The sequence below is a fragment of the Colias eurytheme genome, chromosome 3, assembly GCF_061535395.1.
Source record: "Colias eurytheme isolate Ceu_HAF_F1 chromosome 3, ilColEury1 Martin Lab GWU primary, whole genome shotgun sequence".
NCBI lineage: Eukaryota > Metazoa > Arthropoda > Insecta > Lepidoptera > Pieridae > Colias > Colias eurytheme.
Genome location: NC_142982.1, coordinates 12195138 through 12214332, shown reverse-complemented (window position 1 = coordinate 12214332; position 19195 = coordinate 12195138). Strand labels below are relative to the sequence as shown.

Sequence of the window (19195 nt, the reverse complement as noted above, 5' to 3'; positions counted from 1 at the left end):
GCGAAGCGTTGAGGTGGGTACTACTGTCACTTCGCGCAAAACATCTGATTTTTCAAACTTAAAATGTCTTTATGTATCATACATTGCACTTGTAAGATAATACATACACACACATATTAAGAAAAAACACTATTTTTAACGTTCATGATATTTTTGATGTCATTTTTGTTATTTAAACTAGTTAAAAAACAGTTTAAAAAAGTTCTGTCTTGGACGTCCGTGTGTCTGTATGTGCGGATCCTTTTTCTTGTTAACACGATAGCGACCGAAATACTTTACTAATCGAGTCTTTTTTTTTCTCTTACGCTTGAGTATGCTCAGGAATAGAACCCTTTCATTTTTCAGGGTCTGATTCGATGTGGTTTAATTGTTATTAAATAAACAAAAATAATAATTAATAAATATTTATTAAAAAAAAATTATGAGGCGTGCACTTTTGGATTTTCCAAATTATTTAATACTTATGTATGATTTATTCCAGATACCAATTACTAAGCGGAGTTACGGAATCGGAGAGCTATCACGACTTCGGGGTCATTGAACTGGATCACGGTGTTTTGGAGAACCAGAGAGACGAATTTATAAAGAAATACGCGAAAATTGTTTATGAAGGTGCGGAGGATGTCGCTTTGAAGGAGATATTGAAACAGTTGGTATTTTGGTTATTTCATTAATAGTCCATTGAATAAAAAGTTCTAGAGTGCGTGAGTTAGTAACGTAAGATGTTTCTTCGGAAACATGTCAAGAGTCCCTAGGTAATAAACATACTAAAACCCCGGGCCACTAGGAGGAGCCCCGGAGTGGGGAGAGGGGGAAAATGGGTCCATTTTTTCATTTTTCGCTTAAATCTCAAAAACGGTACATGTTAGAGAAAAGCTTTCAAGGAAAAGTTGAAAGGCCATAAAATTATCTACAAGTTGTACCTGAATCATTTTTTCCTATATCCTACCGTTTCTGAGTTATACGCAGTAAAACATGATTTTGGCTCAAACAATTTCCACATCAATCGATCAAAAAATATTTCTTTCTTCCAAAAAACTCAAAAGTGCAACTTGTGACCGGTACTGATAGATTGCTCTTAATTAGGTCTATAATTGGTAAAATAAACACATTCCTCCATGGAAGCCTTTAGGAGGAATCGATTGTCAAAATATTATATTATGGTAGTTTGAGTTACTGAACTTGATCTTTTTATTTTTTTCTTCCAAAAAACTCATAAGTGCAACTTGTGACCGGTACAGATAGATTGCTCATAATTGGGTCTATCATTGATAAAAATACCAGATTCCAACACGGAGGCGTTTACGGGGAATTGAATTTTATTAGGGTAGTTACGATACTTGAACTTTTTATTTTTTTTCTCCAAAAAAACTCAAAAGTGCAACTTTTGACCGATACTGATAGATTGCTCTTAATTAGGTCTATAATTAGTAAAATAAACACATTCCTCCATGGAAGCCTTTAGGAGGAATCGATTTTCAAAATACTATATTAGGGTAGTTTGAGTTACTGAACTTGATCTTTTTATTTTTTTCTTCCAAAAAACTCAAAAGTGCAACTTGTGACTGGTACTGTTAGATTGCTCTTAATTAGGTCTATAATTGGTAAAATAAACACATTCCTCCATGGAAGCCTTTAGGAGGAATCGATTGTCAAAATACTATTTAGGGTAGTTTGAGTTACTGAACTTGATCTTTTTATTTTTTTCTTCCAAAAAACTCAAAAGTGCAACTTGTGACCGGTACAGATAGATTGCTCATAATTAGGTCTATCATTGATAAAAATACTAGATTCCACCATGGAGGCGTTTACGGGGAATTGAATTTTATTAGGGTAGATACGATACTTGAACTTTTTATTTTTTTTCTTCCAAAAAAACTCAAAAGTGCAACTTGTGACCGGTACCGATAGATTGCTCATAATTAGGTCTATCATTGATAAAAAAACCAGATTCCACCATGGAGGCCTTTAGGAGGTATTGAATTTTATTAGGGTAGTTACGATACATGAACTTTTTAACTAACTACCCTAATAAAATTCAATTCCCCGTAAACGCCTCCATGGTGGAATCTGGTATTTTTATCAATGATAGACCTAATTATGAGCAATCTATCTGTACCGGTCAAAAGTTGCACTTTTGAGCTTTTTGGAAGAAAAAAAATAAAAAGTTCATGTATCGTAACTACCCTGATAAAATTCAATTCCCCGTAAACGCCTCCGTGGTGGAATCTGGTATTTTTAGCAATGATAGACCTAATTATGAGCAATCTATCTGTACCGGTCACAAGTTGCACTTTTGAGTTTTTTGGAAGAAAAAAATAAAAAGATCAAGTTCAGTAACTCAAACTGCCCTAATATAATATTTTGACAATCGATTCCTCCTAAAGGCTTCCATGGAGGAATGTGTTTATTTTACCAATTATAAAACTAATTAAGAGCAATCTATCAGTACTGGTCACAAGTTGCACATTTGAGTTTTTTGGAAGAAAGAAATATTTTTTGATCGATTGATGTTGAAATTGTTTGAGCCAAAATCATGTTTTTCTGTGTATAATTCAGAAACGGTAGGATATAGGAAAAAATGATTCAGGTACAACTTGTAGATAATTTTATGGCCTTTCAATTTTTCCTTGAAAGTTTTTCTCCAAAATGTACCGTTTTTGAGATTTAAGCGAAAAATGAAAAAATGGACCCATTTCCCCCCTCCCCCCACTCCGGGGCTCCTCCTAGTGGCCCGGGGTTTTAGTATGTTTATTACCTAGGGACTCTTGACATGTTTCCGAAGAAATATCATACGTTACTAACTCAAGCACTCTAGACCCCCCTTGGAGGGACTCATTCAATGGACTATAATTTTAAAAATCTATACTAATATTGTAAAGAGTTTGTTTGTTTGTACGCGCTAATCTCAGGAACAGTAGTTCCTGAGATTAGCGCGTACCGGACCAGTAGGTCCGATTTGAAAAATTGTTTCGGTGTTAGATATGAATGGCATGTTGAATGGGTATTAATTTAAGATGGCTATAAGCTATATAATATATCATCACGCTTAGACCAATTGGAGCGGAGCCACGCGGGTGAAACCGCGGAGCGCAGCTAGTATTATTTAAAAACTAGCATACCGCCCGCGGCTTCGCCCGCTTTGTCTAAAACCAAATAAATTTTATACTAAAACCTTCCTCTTGAATCACTCTATCTATTAAAAAAAAACCGCATCAAAATCCGTTGCGTAGTTTTAAAGATTTAAGCATACAAAGGGACATAGTGACAGAGAATGCGACTTTGTTTTATACTATGTAGTGATAGTGATGATGTATTGCTTGTTTATGAACAACTCTACATTTAATTGTAGTTGACAATTATTTAAACTGTATCACGATAAAAACACAAAATGCTTGAAAATAACATGAAAAAGTATTTGGAAAAAAATGTGTGCGTGTACTTGTGTACACACGTAAGAAGTGAAACTTCTTTATGACCTTATTTTTCAAAAAATAATTTACTATATGCATCTTTACAGAAATACGTCGAATCACGCGTGGTAGGGATAAGAAAAAGATGGCGCGTAACGGAAAAATGTCACGCGTAACGAAAAAATGTTACACTAAATTTTTTTCCAACCCCGATAAAGAAGTTTCACTCTAATTAATTACTATTACTGTATAGTAAATTTAAATATTCTCATCATTAAATTTAAACCAATAAAACAAACATACATAATAACACGTTAGAATGTCATTCGTAAATTGAATGTGCAACGAACCGGCTAATTAGATTGCGTTCCAAATGAGCTGGCGAATGATAAAATATCTTAAATGCCATTTCGATCAATTGTGGCCGTTTATTGAGAGCTGTATCGGTTTTACCCGAATTGCTTCGTTTCTATAGGTTTTAGCGTGATGATATATAAGCGAGCTTTCCGCCCGTGACTTCGCCCGCTTTGTCTAAAATCTAATCTATACTTGATATTATAAAGCTGAACAGTTTGTTTGTTTGAACGCGCTAGTCTCAGGAACTACTGGTCCGATTTGACAAATTCTTTCGGTGTTAGATAGCCCATTTATCGAGGAAGGCTATAGGCTATATTGACACGCTAAGACCAACAGAAGCGAAGCAATGCGGGTAAAACCGCAGGGCACAGCTAGTCTTATAGTTACGGTTAATCACCACTACGATTATACCATCTATTCTATTATATTATTTACATAAATGAGCGAGTGGTCGAGTTGGTCAAGCATCCGCCCCGGATTGGCTTGAAAGGATGCGGGTTCGACTCCCGCCTCGTGATCGATTTTTTCTGCTCTTTATAAATATACTAGCTTTCCGCCCGCGGCTTCGCTCGCTTTGACTAAAACCTAATAAATAATATACTAAAACCTTCCTGTTGAATCACTCTATCTATTAAAAAAACCGCATCAAAATCCGTTGCGTAGTTTTAAAGATTTAAGCATAGAAAGGGAAATAGGGACAGAGAAAGCGACTTTGTTTTATAATATGTAGTATTTATCTTTAAAAATACTACATTTGATTGCCATAAATATCAAATTAAATAAAATCGTTATTTTATTGAATATATATATTTTTTTTATATTTCCAGATATTCCCCCTCAAAACTAGACCCACAACGTTGGTCCGTAGAAACGAATCGTGACGTCATCCTGAACCTCTTTAGCGACGCAAGAACGTTATCACCAATGATAAGAGTCGCCAATTATCAGTCGAAAGCGAACAGACAGTCGTATTTCTATGTGTTCGGACATAATTCTGTTAGCACGGATTATGCTCCTGTAAGTATTGGTAAAAACTAAAATTATTTTTGGTATAACCACAAATGTTATTATTTATTACTAGAGGTCCGCCCCGGCTTCGCCCGTGGTACATATTTCGCAATAAAAGGTAGCCTATGTCCTTTCTCAGGTATCAATATATCTCCATATCAAATTACAGGTTCAGTAGTTTAGGCGTGATTGAGTAACAGACAGACATACAGAGTTACTTTCGCATTCATAATATTATAGATAATATTATTGGTTTCGGTATTTTATAGCGATAGTTTTATTGCATCAAAGGGTCGCTGTTAATTTTTGGGAAACTTGATTAGTACGTAAGTTATACAGGGTGTCACACTGTTGGTATACTAAGCTCAAAGGAGGTTATAGTTTTGCATACGCTGAGTACGTAAAAAATACTTATAAAATTCCAGACGCATTATTTTTTCGGATAGATGAATTCTTAAAACTCTATGTATACACCCCTAGCAAGCAACACGCCCAAATTTGCCATCCGCACGTGAGATATCGTTTAAGATTATGTTTTCATAGACAAAATGCTCACATTAGAGAAGCGGTATATGCCGACTGCGCGAAGCTAGAGAAGAAAACTTAGATTTTCAGGAAAAATTTAGCAAAAAAATTATGACGTAATTTTGTTGTTTAAGTATTTTTTACGTGATCAGTGTATGCAAAACTACAAGTCCCTTCGCGCTTAGTATACCAATAGTGGGACACCCTGTATAATATTTCAATTTAAATATTATGATATAATTATCTCTATACATTAACACCCGCGTAGACAATGGACCAAGGAGGTGAGACCAGCACTATATTCGTACCAAATTTCATCTAAATCGGTGCAGTGGTTTAGGAGGACTGTTCTCCACACCTGAACTGATAGACAGATAGACAGAGTTTCTATTTATATTATTAGTAGAGATAATAAATATTGATTTGCACATCTGTAATTATTTATCAAAACATTAAAATCCGGAGAATTAAAGTAATGAACATCCAAAATAAAACACGATTAATTTCTACCATCTAATATAACAACGTCCTTTCTTCACATTTAAATTTGAAACACAATGGCGTTAATTCCACGAATCGAAAACCGGATAAAACTTCACAGACGATATTTTGCTGAAATTCAAAATACATTATCATTAAATCTTCGGAATGTAAAAAGTTTTCAACAGTTGAAATTTTCAAGGTGTTGACAAAAATGTCCGTCCTAAAAACACATTGTGGGTTGTTGGATCTGATTATTAGGGTTCCGTAATCAGTTTGTAAAGAACCTGAATAATGTCCTAAAAACACATTCCTCGCTACAAAACCTCGTACATTATTGGTGGAAAAGCACCATAAAACGGGACTATTACTATGACGTCGCTATCCATCTGTCCCCATAATGTATCTCATGAACCGTGATAGTCGATTGACATAGAAATATTTATTTTGCCGATATTATAGCAACAAATAATAAAAAAAATTCGACTGACCGGTTGGCTTGGTTGGTAGTGGCCCTGCCTTCCAAGCCAGAGGTACGACCTCGATTTCTATTGGTTATTGTTGCTCGGGTTCGATTCCCACCCGGGGCAAATATTTGTGTGATGAACATAGATGTTTGCTCTGTGCCTGGGTGTTGAATATCTATATAAGTATTTATTTAAAATTATATAAGTATGTTTATCAGCCATCTGGTTTCCATAACACAAGCGAAAGCTTAGTATGGGATCAGATCGTGCCGTGTGTGAATATAGTCCTGAAATATTTATTTATTTATTTAATATCTTCTCATCTCTCTATCTAATTTTTGTACGGAACCCTTAGCCGGATCAATTGTTCGCTTTATGTTCTGCTATTTTATTATTGTAGCATTTACATGTGTTTCATCGATTAATCCTCTTGTTTTTCATTGATATACAATATAAATGCTTTGTGAATAAAATAATACTGTATTTAAAATTAATCTTTGATACCACATGCTTATTAATTGGTTCCAATACTAAATATACATAACGTAATTTAATTTAGTACTTGTCTATTATGGACAAATTAATATTGTACTAGATTTCCGCCCTCGGCTTCGCCCGCGTTTTTAAAGGAACTATGCGTTCCCGTTCCCGTGGGATTTCCGGGATAAAACTTATCCTATGTGTTAATCCAAATTACCCTCTATGTGTGTGCAATGCAATTTATTGTAATCGGTTCAGTAGTATTTGCGTGAAAGAGTAACACACACACACATCCTCACAAACTTTCACATTTATAATATTAGTAGGATAGGATGGGATAGGATAGGAAGTAATTTTTTCTCTCTCATCTTCTTAATATACTATTATAAAGGCGAAAGTTTGTTTGGATGTATGGATGTATGGATGTATGGATGTATGGATGTTTGTTACTCTTTCACGTAAAAACTACTGAACCGATTACAATGAAATTTAGCACACATATAGAGGGTAACTTGGATTAACACATAGGATAGGTTTTATCCCGGAAATCCCACGGGAACGGGAACTATGCGGGTTTTCCTTTGAAAACGCGGGCGAAGCCGCGGGCGGAAATCTAGTCTTTCATAATAAAAAACTTATCCTCCCTTCAATTTTGCCTCAACGCACTTAAGAAATAAACCAAAATTGTCAGCATATTTTGTTTTCTTTCAATATAACACTTTATTTACCGTAAGCGATTTAATTTCCAAAATATTTACCGTTTTCACTCAGAACCAATATCCAATATAAATATTTAACTTGCACCCGATATTTCTTTATATTTATCGGATTTACTCGTGTTTTATTAAGCTTGTTGAGATCTGCGGGTTTGTGTGCGTTAATTGAGAAATTTTGTAGGCTATTTATTTATTTATAGGTATACTATTTATTGTACAATAAGGCTAGTCTGGTGATTCTTACTTATTCCTACTAATATTGTAAATGCGAAAGTAGCTCCTTTTGTCTGTCTGTCTCTCCATCACCCCTCAAACACTTAACCGATTTGGATGAAATTTGGTTCATTGATAGTTTGATATCTGAGAAAGGTCATAGGATAGATTTTATATCAGAAATCTCACGAGAACAAGAACTATATGAGTTTTCCTTTGACAATCCGGGCGAAGCCGCGGACGGAGAGCTATTTATCTATAAGTAATAAGTTCTTCTTTAAATGATATGATTAGGTCTGACAAATTCAATGAATTTTATCTCTAAATTGGTAATGACTGGTCGCGACGTATAACAGTAAATCTGAGGAGACAAGTTGTAAGATAAATAAGAGTTATAATTATTTTGGCATTGATTTACATAACTATACTTTGAAATAGGTATATTTTAGAAAGACTTTAAATTCAAAATTCAAACACATTTATTTGATACTAGCGGTCCGCCCCGGCTTCGCCCGTGGTACCTACATGTTTTATAGCCTATATTGCTCAGTGAAGATGCAGCTTTCTAATAGTGAAAGAATTTTTGAAATCGATCCAGTAGTTCATGCGTGAAAACCATACATACATACATTACAAACCTTTCCTCTTTATAAAATTATATAGTACTAGCTTTCCGCCTGCGGCTTCGCCCGCGTTTTCAAAGAAAAACCCGCATAGTTCCCGTTCCCGTGGGATTTCCGGGATAAAACCTAGCCTATGTTACTCGTGGATAATGTAGCTTTCGAATGGTGATAGAATTTTTAAAATCGGTCCAGTAGTTTATGAGCCTATTCATTACAATCAAACAAACAAACAAAGTTTTCCTCTTTATAATATTAGTGTAGATATATTATAGTATAGAAAAGATTCAAATACTAGAGTTTTTTTTATTTATTTTAAAGCTTTTTTGCTCGCAAAAGTTGGAACAAACAGTCCGTTTCCGTTTTAATAATTAACTGAGGAAATGAGTCCATTTTATGTACGGTATTATAATTTAACTTTTAAATAAGTTGTGGGGTATGGGACAAATGCAATTTATGTTTCAAATATATTCATAGTTAGTAAGCTATTTTTGCTAGTATTATAAATGCGAAAGTGTTTGTATGTCTTTCTGTCATGTCATAATAGAGCGCTTTTATGATATGATTTTTGTTTCTGAAGATGGGGCTAGAGAAAAATATATTAAGAGAGATATAATCTGCTTTTTACTGTGGTGAAATATAAAATATGTCGGATAGGAATTTCCTTTGAATTTGTAAGTAAGCAAGGAATTAAACTATTTGGTAGATTGTCTTTGATAAAGTAAACATTTAAAAACATAGAGATGGCTTTTGGTTATGTTTTACATTATGTGGTATTTTATAACCCGACCAAAACCCAAGTAAAACCGGGGTGAGCAATTAGTATTCAATATTATGGTATGAATACATAAAAATTCCACCTGAAAATTATAGATAACGGCCTTACTGAAAACCCATGTTGCAGTTAATTAATTCTGATGAAAACATTATTATGAAACAATTTAAATTTAAAACTTAATTATTTTAAATGATATTATATTGTGTATACTTTTAATTGTGGAATGATTTTATAATTGATATAACACAGAATAATGTGGATAAGAATTTATTTATTGTGAAGATCAACTTTAATAAAATTTACAAAACACGATGTGTGTTATCTTAGTTACGTATATCTAGATTAATGTGAGGTAATGTTTATATATGTTTATCAAGTTCAAATACAATTATAGTTATTTTAGATAAACAATTACCGGTTCTTTCTAAAGTTGAAATTTTTTGCAGTACCATCCGATTTTTACAGAATTTAAATACAATTTGTTTACGTTTAAGCTTACTATTCTTTCATCAGTTTAATTCATATCAGATAAGTTCTTTATATAATTACTAGCGGTCCGCCCCGGCTTCGCCCGTGGTACTTACATATTTAAACTATCCTATCTCTCAAGTTGGATCGAACTGCACATGGTGTGCGAATTTTATTAATCGGTTAAGTGGTTTAGGAGTCCATTGAGGACAAACATTGTGACACGAGATTTGTATATTATATTAAGATTATGCTTGTATGTTAAATAAATATTAATTTAATGAACACTTATTCTAGCTCAACAAAAGCGTCCACGGCGAAGAAATGCCCTACGTTTTGGGAATACCACTAGGAGGGGCTACTACACATCTTCACTCAGAATATACCCTGCGGGAAAAACTGTTGAGTGAAGTTGTTATGAGACTGTGGACTAATTTTGTTAAGAATGGGTGAGTTTTTAAAATTTATAAATTTTACGCTCATCTGTAGCCTGCGTACTCTTTTTATAGTATACCTATGGCATAAGCTTCTTGTAGATATAATATACTAGGTTTCCGTCCGCGGCTTTGCCCGCGCAGTCAAAGAAAAACCTGTATAGTTCCCGTTCCCGTGGGATTTACGGGATTGCGTCATTTTCCCGGGATAAAAAGTAGCCTATGTCATTTCTCGGGTATTAAAATATCTCCATACCAAATTTCATGAAAATTGGTTCAGTAGTTTAGGCGTGATTGAGTAGCAGACAGACAGACAGAGTTAGGGCGTGTCCACATGTACACGGCACGGCGCCGTCAACGCGCAACGATGCGATGTCGCGGCGCGGTGCGTTGCCGCGTCGTAGAAATTAACGTTGCCGTATCGTAAAAATTCACGTCACTATGCCGCAAAGTTACAGGGCACGGCAGCCTTGGCAGAGAAGTGGCAGTCTGTAGCACAGTGTGATCAGATTTAACAAAATTCTGCGATTTTAGCAGAATATGACCCCCGCAGAAATTCTGCTAGTTGCTTGGTTAATCTGCTAAAATATACTAAACATTTAAAAAAATCCTGAATTTCTGCTCTGCTGAAGGGTGGCCAAGGCAAACACACCAACAAAAACGTTACATAAAATGGAAATGATAGATTTTTCTATGTTTCTAGCACAATTATTTCAATGAAACCTAGTTAACTTACAATAAATGTTGAATTATGTTAAGATTATTAAGATTCTGCTAAAAATTGTCAACTTTATCTATTGTGCGGCGTATTATGCTAAGCCCTAAATCAGGGTTCATATTCTGCTAAAATCGCAGAATTCTGGTAATTCTGATCACACTGTGCTACAGACTGCCACTTCTCTGCCAAGGCTGCCGTGCCCTATAACGTTGCGGCATAGTGACGTGAATTTTTACGATACGGCAACGTTAATTTCTACGACGCGGCAACACACTGCGCCGCGACATCGCATCGTTGTGCGTTGACGGCGCCGTGCCGTGTACATGTGGACACGCCCTTACTTTCGCATTTATAATATTAGTATGGATTATCTTATGTGACAACAATAAAAACGCCGCGCGCGTCGCGTGTTTTAATCTTTTCGACACACAAAGCGTAGCTATTGCGTGCACTTGCGCATTGATTTAGCATTGTAAAAAGAAAAAGACGTGTGTCACTCGAGGACTGCTGCGGTAAAGCTATTGCTTAAATATACATGTCTGTGCCTTCAAGCCACACCTCCGTGCCTGTCGGAGTAGGGAGCGTGAGGTTTTTTCGTTACGATTCGGTACCCGCGCTCAAAGCCCGCAATGAAAGCTATGCAATAACTTAACCCGTGACGCGTCCTATGTACAGACGGTTAATCGTAACTCAAAATGGTACTGTAGCGTCCTGCGTAACAACGACTGTTCATAACGCGGCCAATGACTTTGAAGGTCACCTGTAGTTCTTACAAGTGAATGTTTCCAGTATAAAAAATATTTCTCTATGCCTTAAACATTTATAATTCGAATCGACACGACTCCGAGACAGGCAATAGAGACCAAAACCACAAAATAAAAAAAAAAGTGAATCATTGATTGAGTTGCGTCATCGGCCATAGTTTGTGACATTTGTCTTGTTCAACGAATATTTGAATTGTGAATTATGCCGAGAGGAATAATTAGATGAGTGATAATTGAGACGTATATTACTGGAAATTTTACGTAGAATACGTTTATGATATTGGTTTTAGGGATATTTGAAGAATACTCAGTGAAAAAGTGTCTCAACTTTTCAGTGCGGAAGACGCAAAATGGCGCTTTTTTTCTTGTTTGTGAATAATGGAGATTTGTTATTATTCATAGTGAAATACGTTGTGTTAAATGTGTGAAAATATAAGTGAATGTATTTGGCAATCGTGTAGTGATATGAAAACGTGAATATGATCATTTGATGACTCAGCATTATCATGTAAGTGTTAGTATGTAAGCAATTAAAATTAAAACAAAAGAAAATCAATTTTTTATAATTTTATAGAAAAAATATATCGTCATGATTACATTTTTATGCTATAACTAGTTTCTTCCTCTTTCCAAAAATATATCATACATGGCATATAATTATAGAACAATAGGGTAAATAAAATTTTCAAACTCGGTAGTCATAAAAAAGCTAGATTTCGTGAACTCCCTTGACACTATCGGGATCGGTGCCGGCTGTGCGCCGGACGCGTCACGGGTTAAAAACTTGAGCGATATCAAGGGACATCCGGATGGAACAAAGCGTTAAATCAGAAAGAGACAGACAGAGAACCACGCGCACGCCGCACGGCTTACAACTCTAGCAAAAAGTGTGGTGACAACTTTTCGTAAGAAATTTTTCCTTTTCACAACGCGCGTAGCAAGAGACATTTTTTTGGAAATGTCTCTTGCTCCCGAACGTCAAATGAGATGACATTTGACCCCCTTCCCCCCTAAAACACCTCACGTAATTTATGAATGCCCCCTTACGTAGACAAATAAATAAAACTAAATTTTGATTGAAGAAAATTCCACAAAATAACCGCAGACGGCATTACGTGTAATAAAACGTTGATATTAATATTTTAATGTAGATAATTTTTTGGTAAATTGTACCAAATGTATTGGAAATCTTTCCCACTACTTTGAAATAAAATATATAAAATTTAATAATAATAATAACAACTTATCTAAAAATAAATCGTTTTACAGATCACCCAACACCCAGAGCGTGAACGAATACTACACTTTGGATAGAAAAGTGTGGAATCAATACAATGTAGAATGGCCCGAATATAATGTCGCACATCAACCTTATTTACGGTTGGGTAAGTTTCTTAAAACAAATATAATAGTTTAAAAAACTAAAAAACACCCTTTTTATAGAAAACCGAACTAAAAAATAGACATTTTTATCAAATAAGTGTATTGTCATTGGTCCTCAATAAATCTACAAAGTTTGAACGAAATCTGGCCGTTTAAAGTGGGTCAAAATCGCGCCCAAAGAAGTCGTTTACAAACTTACAAACATACAGGTGAAGCTAATATAAAGCGTGTAAAAAGGTAGCTAATTCAATTGAATTGAACAACATTTAAAATTTAAACTTATTAGAGCTTTTTTTACATTCATTGTTACAGATCTCGTCTTTTTTACTCTAAGGAAAATAAATATTGAAAACTAATTCCATTTTTTCCTTTAGTACCTAATCTCAAATTTTGATTTTTATTCATTCTTCAATAATTTATAAATTATTGTAGAGATTTTTCGTAATAAAATCAACATTGAATACATCTCTTGAAAGTTCTTTGAATAAAATACAATTCAACAAACAATATGCCTCATTGTTTCCGAATAATTTTTTTTTATAAAACATTTTATTCCATTCCCCTTGCTCATATTCATACTAAAATTAATATTATTTACAGATATACCGCCATCAATAAACAGTCTATACAGATCGAACTACACATCCTTCTGGCTTGATACTTTACCTAATAAATTGAGCAGATATGTTGTTGATCCTTTATATGCGTTCACTCCGACAACTACTACGCAAAGGAATAGAGTCACACATAGACCTATAGGTTAGTTTAATTTTTAATTTATTGTATTAAAATGGTGTATAAATAAAGAAAAAAGATGGGGGTTCAAATCCCGCTTCAAGATAGAGTTATTTATATTGTTTAAAAACATAATATGGTGTGGTATAGGTTAGTTTCTTTTAGAATTTTGGTAGGGAGATATCAATAACAACGGGTCACCATGAAATTTGACTTTGATTGCAAAGCATTAAATTTCGTAGTTTAGGTCGTAATTAGACGGAAAAAAAATATATGGCATGAAAAACTTTGCTTTTGTGCTTAGAAGACTGATTGAAGGAAATTTTTAAAAATCTCGGATTTTAATTTTTGATTGAAAATAAAACTATTGAAATAAAAATGTTTATTATTTTTATTAAGTTTTACTATCAAATTAGCTTACAGAAATGTGGAAAATAACTTAAAAGTGCACACTTTTACTTTTTCTTTTATGTTCTTTCTCTCAATAAACCCCAAATATAGTCGCCCATCATGTTTTCATTGTATTGGCCTTGATAGCGTTGTTCAAAATTCATGATGTCCTGATGGAAACGTTCTCCTTGCTCTTCGGAATAGGCTCCCATATTGTTTTTAAATTTATCCAAATGAGCATGCAGCATATGTACTTTTAATGACATCCTGCAGCCCATGGCCTTAAAATTTGTAATTGGAATTTGCCTTTCCTTCCAAACACCTTTTACAATATCTACAAGCAACATGTGGAGCCCATGGCTTATCTTGATTCCGTACAGGACAGTCAAAATATGCTTCATAGGCTTCACAGAGAACGTGAGATGTCTTTAGTTCATATTTCACGTCTCGAACTTTAATAAATTGACCACATATAAAACAAAATGCATCAGCATCGTATTTGCACTTTCGTGACGACATTTTAAGTTATTCTGGGCTTGTAAATAATACCTGATGGTTGTTTATCACTCGGGTGCCATCTAGCGGCACAGTGTAAACGTTAATATCCCACTCTCACCGCGCGGTCTTTTTAAAAATATTAAAATCAATTAAAATTTATGAAAAAATTGAAAAATTAGTATTATAATTATAACTATCACAAAAGCAAACTTTATACCGAAAAAAGGTATTTTCTTTTCGTTTTTGTGCATAACTAACTGGAAAATAATAGTATAAACTTTAGGACAAAGAACAAAAATTTTTTTGTCGAGTCGTGATAATTATTAATAATAATAATTAAAGTTATTAAGAACCTTGTAAATTGGTTAGAAATTTCAATATTGACATCAAAATAGTAACGGAACTCTAGTTTTGTACATTTATTAATTTATAAAATATTTTAAAGTTATTATCAGTATGCTGCCAGTATTTGTAATTTTAAAAATAATAACAAACCTTATAATACGCGTTTTCATAATTATGTTTATTCATAACGTGTAATTATAACAACTTTAATTTTTCATTTTCAGAAACAATCAGAAAATCGATCTACCCGCCCGTAGTCCACACCGACTATAGCCAACCCCTTTACGGCAAACTGCGACCAAACCCACCTCAATACAGACCCGATACAGACAACATATACCGTGAAATACAAGCCATTAAAACCCCATCAAGACCAATCCCACCCTTAAAAACCCCATATATCTACACTACACAAAAACCAACTTTTAACTTAACTATAGCAAAAACTTCAAATAACACAGTCACGCTCATTATTTCCCTCACAATTCTATTCTTAGCGTTCAACATAAGTATATGCGGTGTATTGTATTTCAAAAAGCGGAAACGACTCCGAGCCTTAGAGCGTCCTTCGGAAATAGGTGAAGTAGATGTAATCGGACAGAAAAGTTCCGAAAGCGCTTTACGCAAGCTCAAAAATGGCTGCAGCGTTATAAAGTCCATGAAAATACAGAAAAAGAAAGTTAAGGAGTGTAAAACGCCGAAATCTGATGATTCCGGCGGGTTTAGAGAACGGTTTCAGTTACGACGCCATTTGTCGACTAGTACGTTAGATGCGCACACTAAAGTTAGAGATTGGATCACAAATGAAGTTATGCATCGATGTTCACCGAGTATTTTGAGAAAATCCAATTCGGAAAGTGAAAAAAATAAACAATTCACACGATCTGAGGAATTATTAACAGAAAAGAAGAATAAAGCTGACAAAATAGATGTGACACAATCCAATTTATTGGCAAAGAATTTTAGAAATAAAACCTCCGAAAAGACTACTTCGACGTCCGCGTTAGATTCACAATCGTCGATTAGTAAACTTTCAGTGGGGAAAACTAGTAAATCGAATGAATCTATTAAAAGCAAAGATAGTGCTAAATCCAAAAAAGTATCTGTAGCTATCGATGCAACACCCGCTGCAAGAACAAACTCCATATTAAAACAAGAACCAATAGAATTGTCCAAATCTTTTGATTGCATAGAAAAAGGAGTACAAGTAAACAAATTGCAAAGATCAAAAACAGTTGGAGACGATACATACTCAAAAGTTTCCAAACCAAAAACTACAGAAAGTACACAAACACAAAATCAAATATATACAAACGAAGTGACGCTTTCCCTACAAAATAGGCCTTTAAAAATATCACACAAGCATTCCACATCTGATCCTGTTACGGACGTAAATTATGAACAATTAATGAGACAAATGCAAAAAGAAACAATGGATATACTTCCTCCCATCACATTCCGAAACGAAATCAACGTAACATCCCGCGATGATAAACAAACTCCACTTTTAACACCGGAAGAAGCGTTATTAACAATTAAACGCAGAAACTTTCCGAAAGTGCTCCCCGACTTTCCGAAGTCACAGAAAAGACTTTCCTTACAACCGAGTTTACAAACTTTCGGTTATATCGACAGCCAAACAGACAGAAAAGTTCCGCCTCTACCGCCGCCCAGAACTACAACTTTAGAGCGGCGCCTCGCGTACAAGAACACCAAATTACTTTCCTCTTTCGACGCGCCGAGAAAGATAAATGAGAACTCGAATTATGAAAATATTGATGATTTGACGCATTCCGAAAAATCTAAATCTATTGAAAATAGAATTGACTTAAAAGTAAACCGACAAATCGAACCTTCAACACAAAGAGAATTTCCGCGAGTAATAATAGCGTCTACATCGGAACCAAAAATTATCATACAACCGTCTTTAAGCCAAGTAGAAATCCCATCAAACGCACCAAGAGTTCGTTTACCCGACGACTTTCATTCCGGTTCAGTCACATCATTTTCGTCATACTATTCAGACGATGACGATGAAATCGATGACATCGATGACGATTTTGAAGATAAGCTTTTAAAAGAATTAGTCGGTGGAGTAGAATCACCTACAGAAGATGTTTTAGACTCAAAAGGCCCAGATACAATATTACGCAAAGTAGAAATCGTTCCAGTGAAATTAAACACAGTACAGACACAAAAAAGTAGTGATTACGTTTGCGTAACTGACTTATTACTTCCAGACGTAACGAATTTGGAACAAACTGCGCAAATAAAACCAAATTTCAGTTTAAATAAGTTAAAAAATAGAAGTGAAAGTATTAATAGACCTCCAGAAAAGGCGGTGAAAGTGAAACAGAAACGAAAAAAGGCTGGAGCGATTTTGAGTAGAGTTAAAAGTAGTGGTAGCGGTAAAAGTGATAGTCAATTGGAACATTCTACGTCAGGTTCATCTAATGATACTGAAACTAGTACGGGAACTGTGAGAAAAGTCGAACAATAGCACTAGTGTTTATTGTAAATAGTGATTACATTCATATATTACTTAAAAAAGAGCGTGTGTGCCGAGCACACGTGTCAGAAGTGAAACTTCTTTCGCAAGATACAAAGATACAAAAATCATCGTCATACTCCATGACGTGACGGCATTGCCATGACGCGACTTGAAATTTGACTCTCAACGTGCCTAAAGAAGTTTCACTTCAAAAAATTATATTAGCTTAATCGCTAAATCGCTAAAATTAGTGACAAATAATATGAATTTCATGTAAAATGAAATGTAGCCAAAGAACGATAAAATGATTCAAAGTTAGTTTTAACAAATTAATGTATTTATGTAACTGTGAGTTTAAGAAAGACTAAATGTATACTAAAGTGCCTTTATTTTACACGCATTTAGATAATAAACCGTGTTTTTATACTTACGTGTTTTATTTACAACTTATATACAAATTATATACTAAAACCTGCCTCTTGAAACACTCTATCTATTAAAAAAACCGCATCTAAATCCGTTGCGTAGTTTTAAAGATTTAAGCATACAAAGGGATATAGGGACATAGAGACAGAGAAAGCGACTTTGTTTTATACTATGTAGTGATGACCCACTTATTTTTATGAACTGATATTTAAAAAAAAGTATATAGATTCAGTTAAACCTAACTAAAGTAACTTTGTATGTTTTTCTCTTCTTCATAATTAAATCACTGAACCGATTTGTATGACATTTGGTTTAAAGATAGCTCGAGACTTGAATATGGACGTAGGGTTTTTCTTTAACTACATCGTCGAAGCCGCGGGCGAAAAGCTAGTAAGTTACAAATTCCAAAAAAACAAATGAATTTCAAGAATCAAGAACAATCTCGTTATTTAATCTCTAAAACACTGAAATAAGTTTTTAGTTCCCAAGTTCTAAAGGGATAAATGAAATAGCCCGAAGCAAGAAGGGTTGAAAGTAACGAATAGCGACAACTCATGCCAATTAGCAGTGTACAATAATTATCCGAAACTTGGCCAATCTCACTCTATGGCTGAATAAGTGTGCTATAAATACGTTTCGAGTTTCGTTAGGCTGGTTATGAACGAGCGGTTTTTTGTGTATATATTTAATTTAAGGGTTGGAAGGTAAGCTTGAAAATTGTAGTATTTATTTGTAGACACAGGTAGGTATATTCCTTATGAGAAATGGTTTAATCTCTACAAGTTCATTTAGGATGCTTCGTTAGGATATATTATAATAGTAGTGTGAATTATATTACTGGCTGATAATAATGTTAAATGTCAAAAACATTTCGCGTTTAAATTCGCGTGGTTAAATTCTGTTTATTTTGCCGATAAAACCAAGGGCAAATCTAGTACATTTTTCTTAAGCATAACTATAACAACCAAATAACGAAGTTTCACTGAAATCCGGTCTGTAAGCTTGTATGATTCAGTAAAATAAACATCCTATTTATCATCCTACTCTACTCTACAATAGCTATAAGATCTCTATCTACTTTGGCATTTAATATAATATTTGTAAGTATACAATTCTCATTTTAATGAAACTCGTCACTAACCCGCCTAAATTGTGAAGTAAATACAGTTCGCGGAAGTTTCGTTGAAATTATCAAACCGTAATTCTGTCTTGAGAGGAGTTAGCGAGTTTGATAGATGTTGAGATTATCTATGAACGTTGAAAGGATTCCAATGTTGAGTTAAAGTTTAAGCTTTTAGTTACCGCTTTGCAGAACGATTTTTTTAATACATTTATATTTGCTTTACTATGTTACATAATATTAATTCAGCTAAGTATTTCTATAGCTTATCTTTTAAACTGATTATAAATTATATTACTGTAAAGTTTCATCCAAATCCGTCCAGTAGTTTTCGCGATAGAGTAGAAAACATATTTACGCCCTCAC

General features: G+C 34.3%; 1 protein-coding gene across 1 annotated transcript in view; it reads left to right on the top strand.

Moving 5' to 3' along the window:
• Nucleotides 1-17311, top strand: part of LOC149910004 (uncharacterized) — a 39349-nt gene extending 22038 nt beyond the window's left edge. Inside the window, exons 7-12 of the mRNA XM_090120105.1 lie at nt 482-649; nt 4598-4787; nt 9823-9974; nt 12711-12826; nt 13425-13583; nt 15017-17311. Coding sequence (XP_089976231.1) covers nt 482-649; nt 4598-4787; nt 9823-9974; nt 12711-12826; nt 13425-13583; nt 15017-17292 — 3061 coding nt within the window. The 3' untranslated portion in view covers nt 17293-17311. The remainder of the gene's footprint in view (nt 1-481; nt 650-4597; nt 4788-9822; nt 9975-12710; nt 12827-13424; nt 13584-15016) is intronic.
• Nucleotides 17312-19195: the final 1884 nt, after the last annotated feature.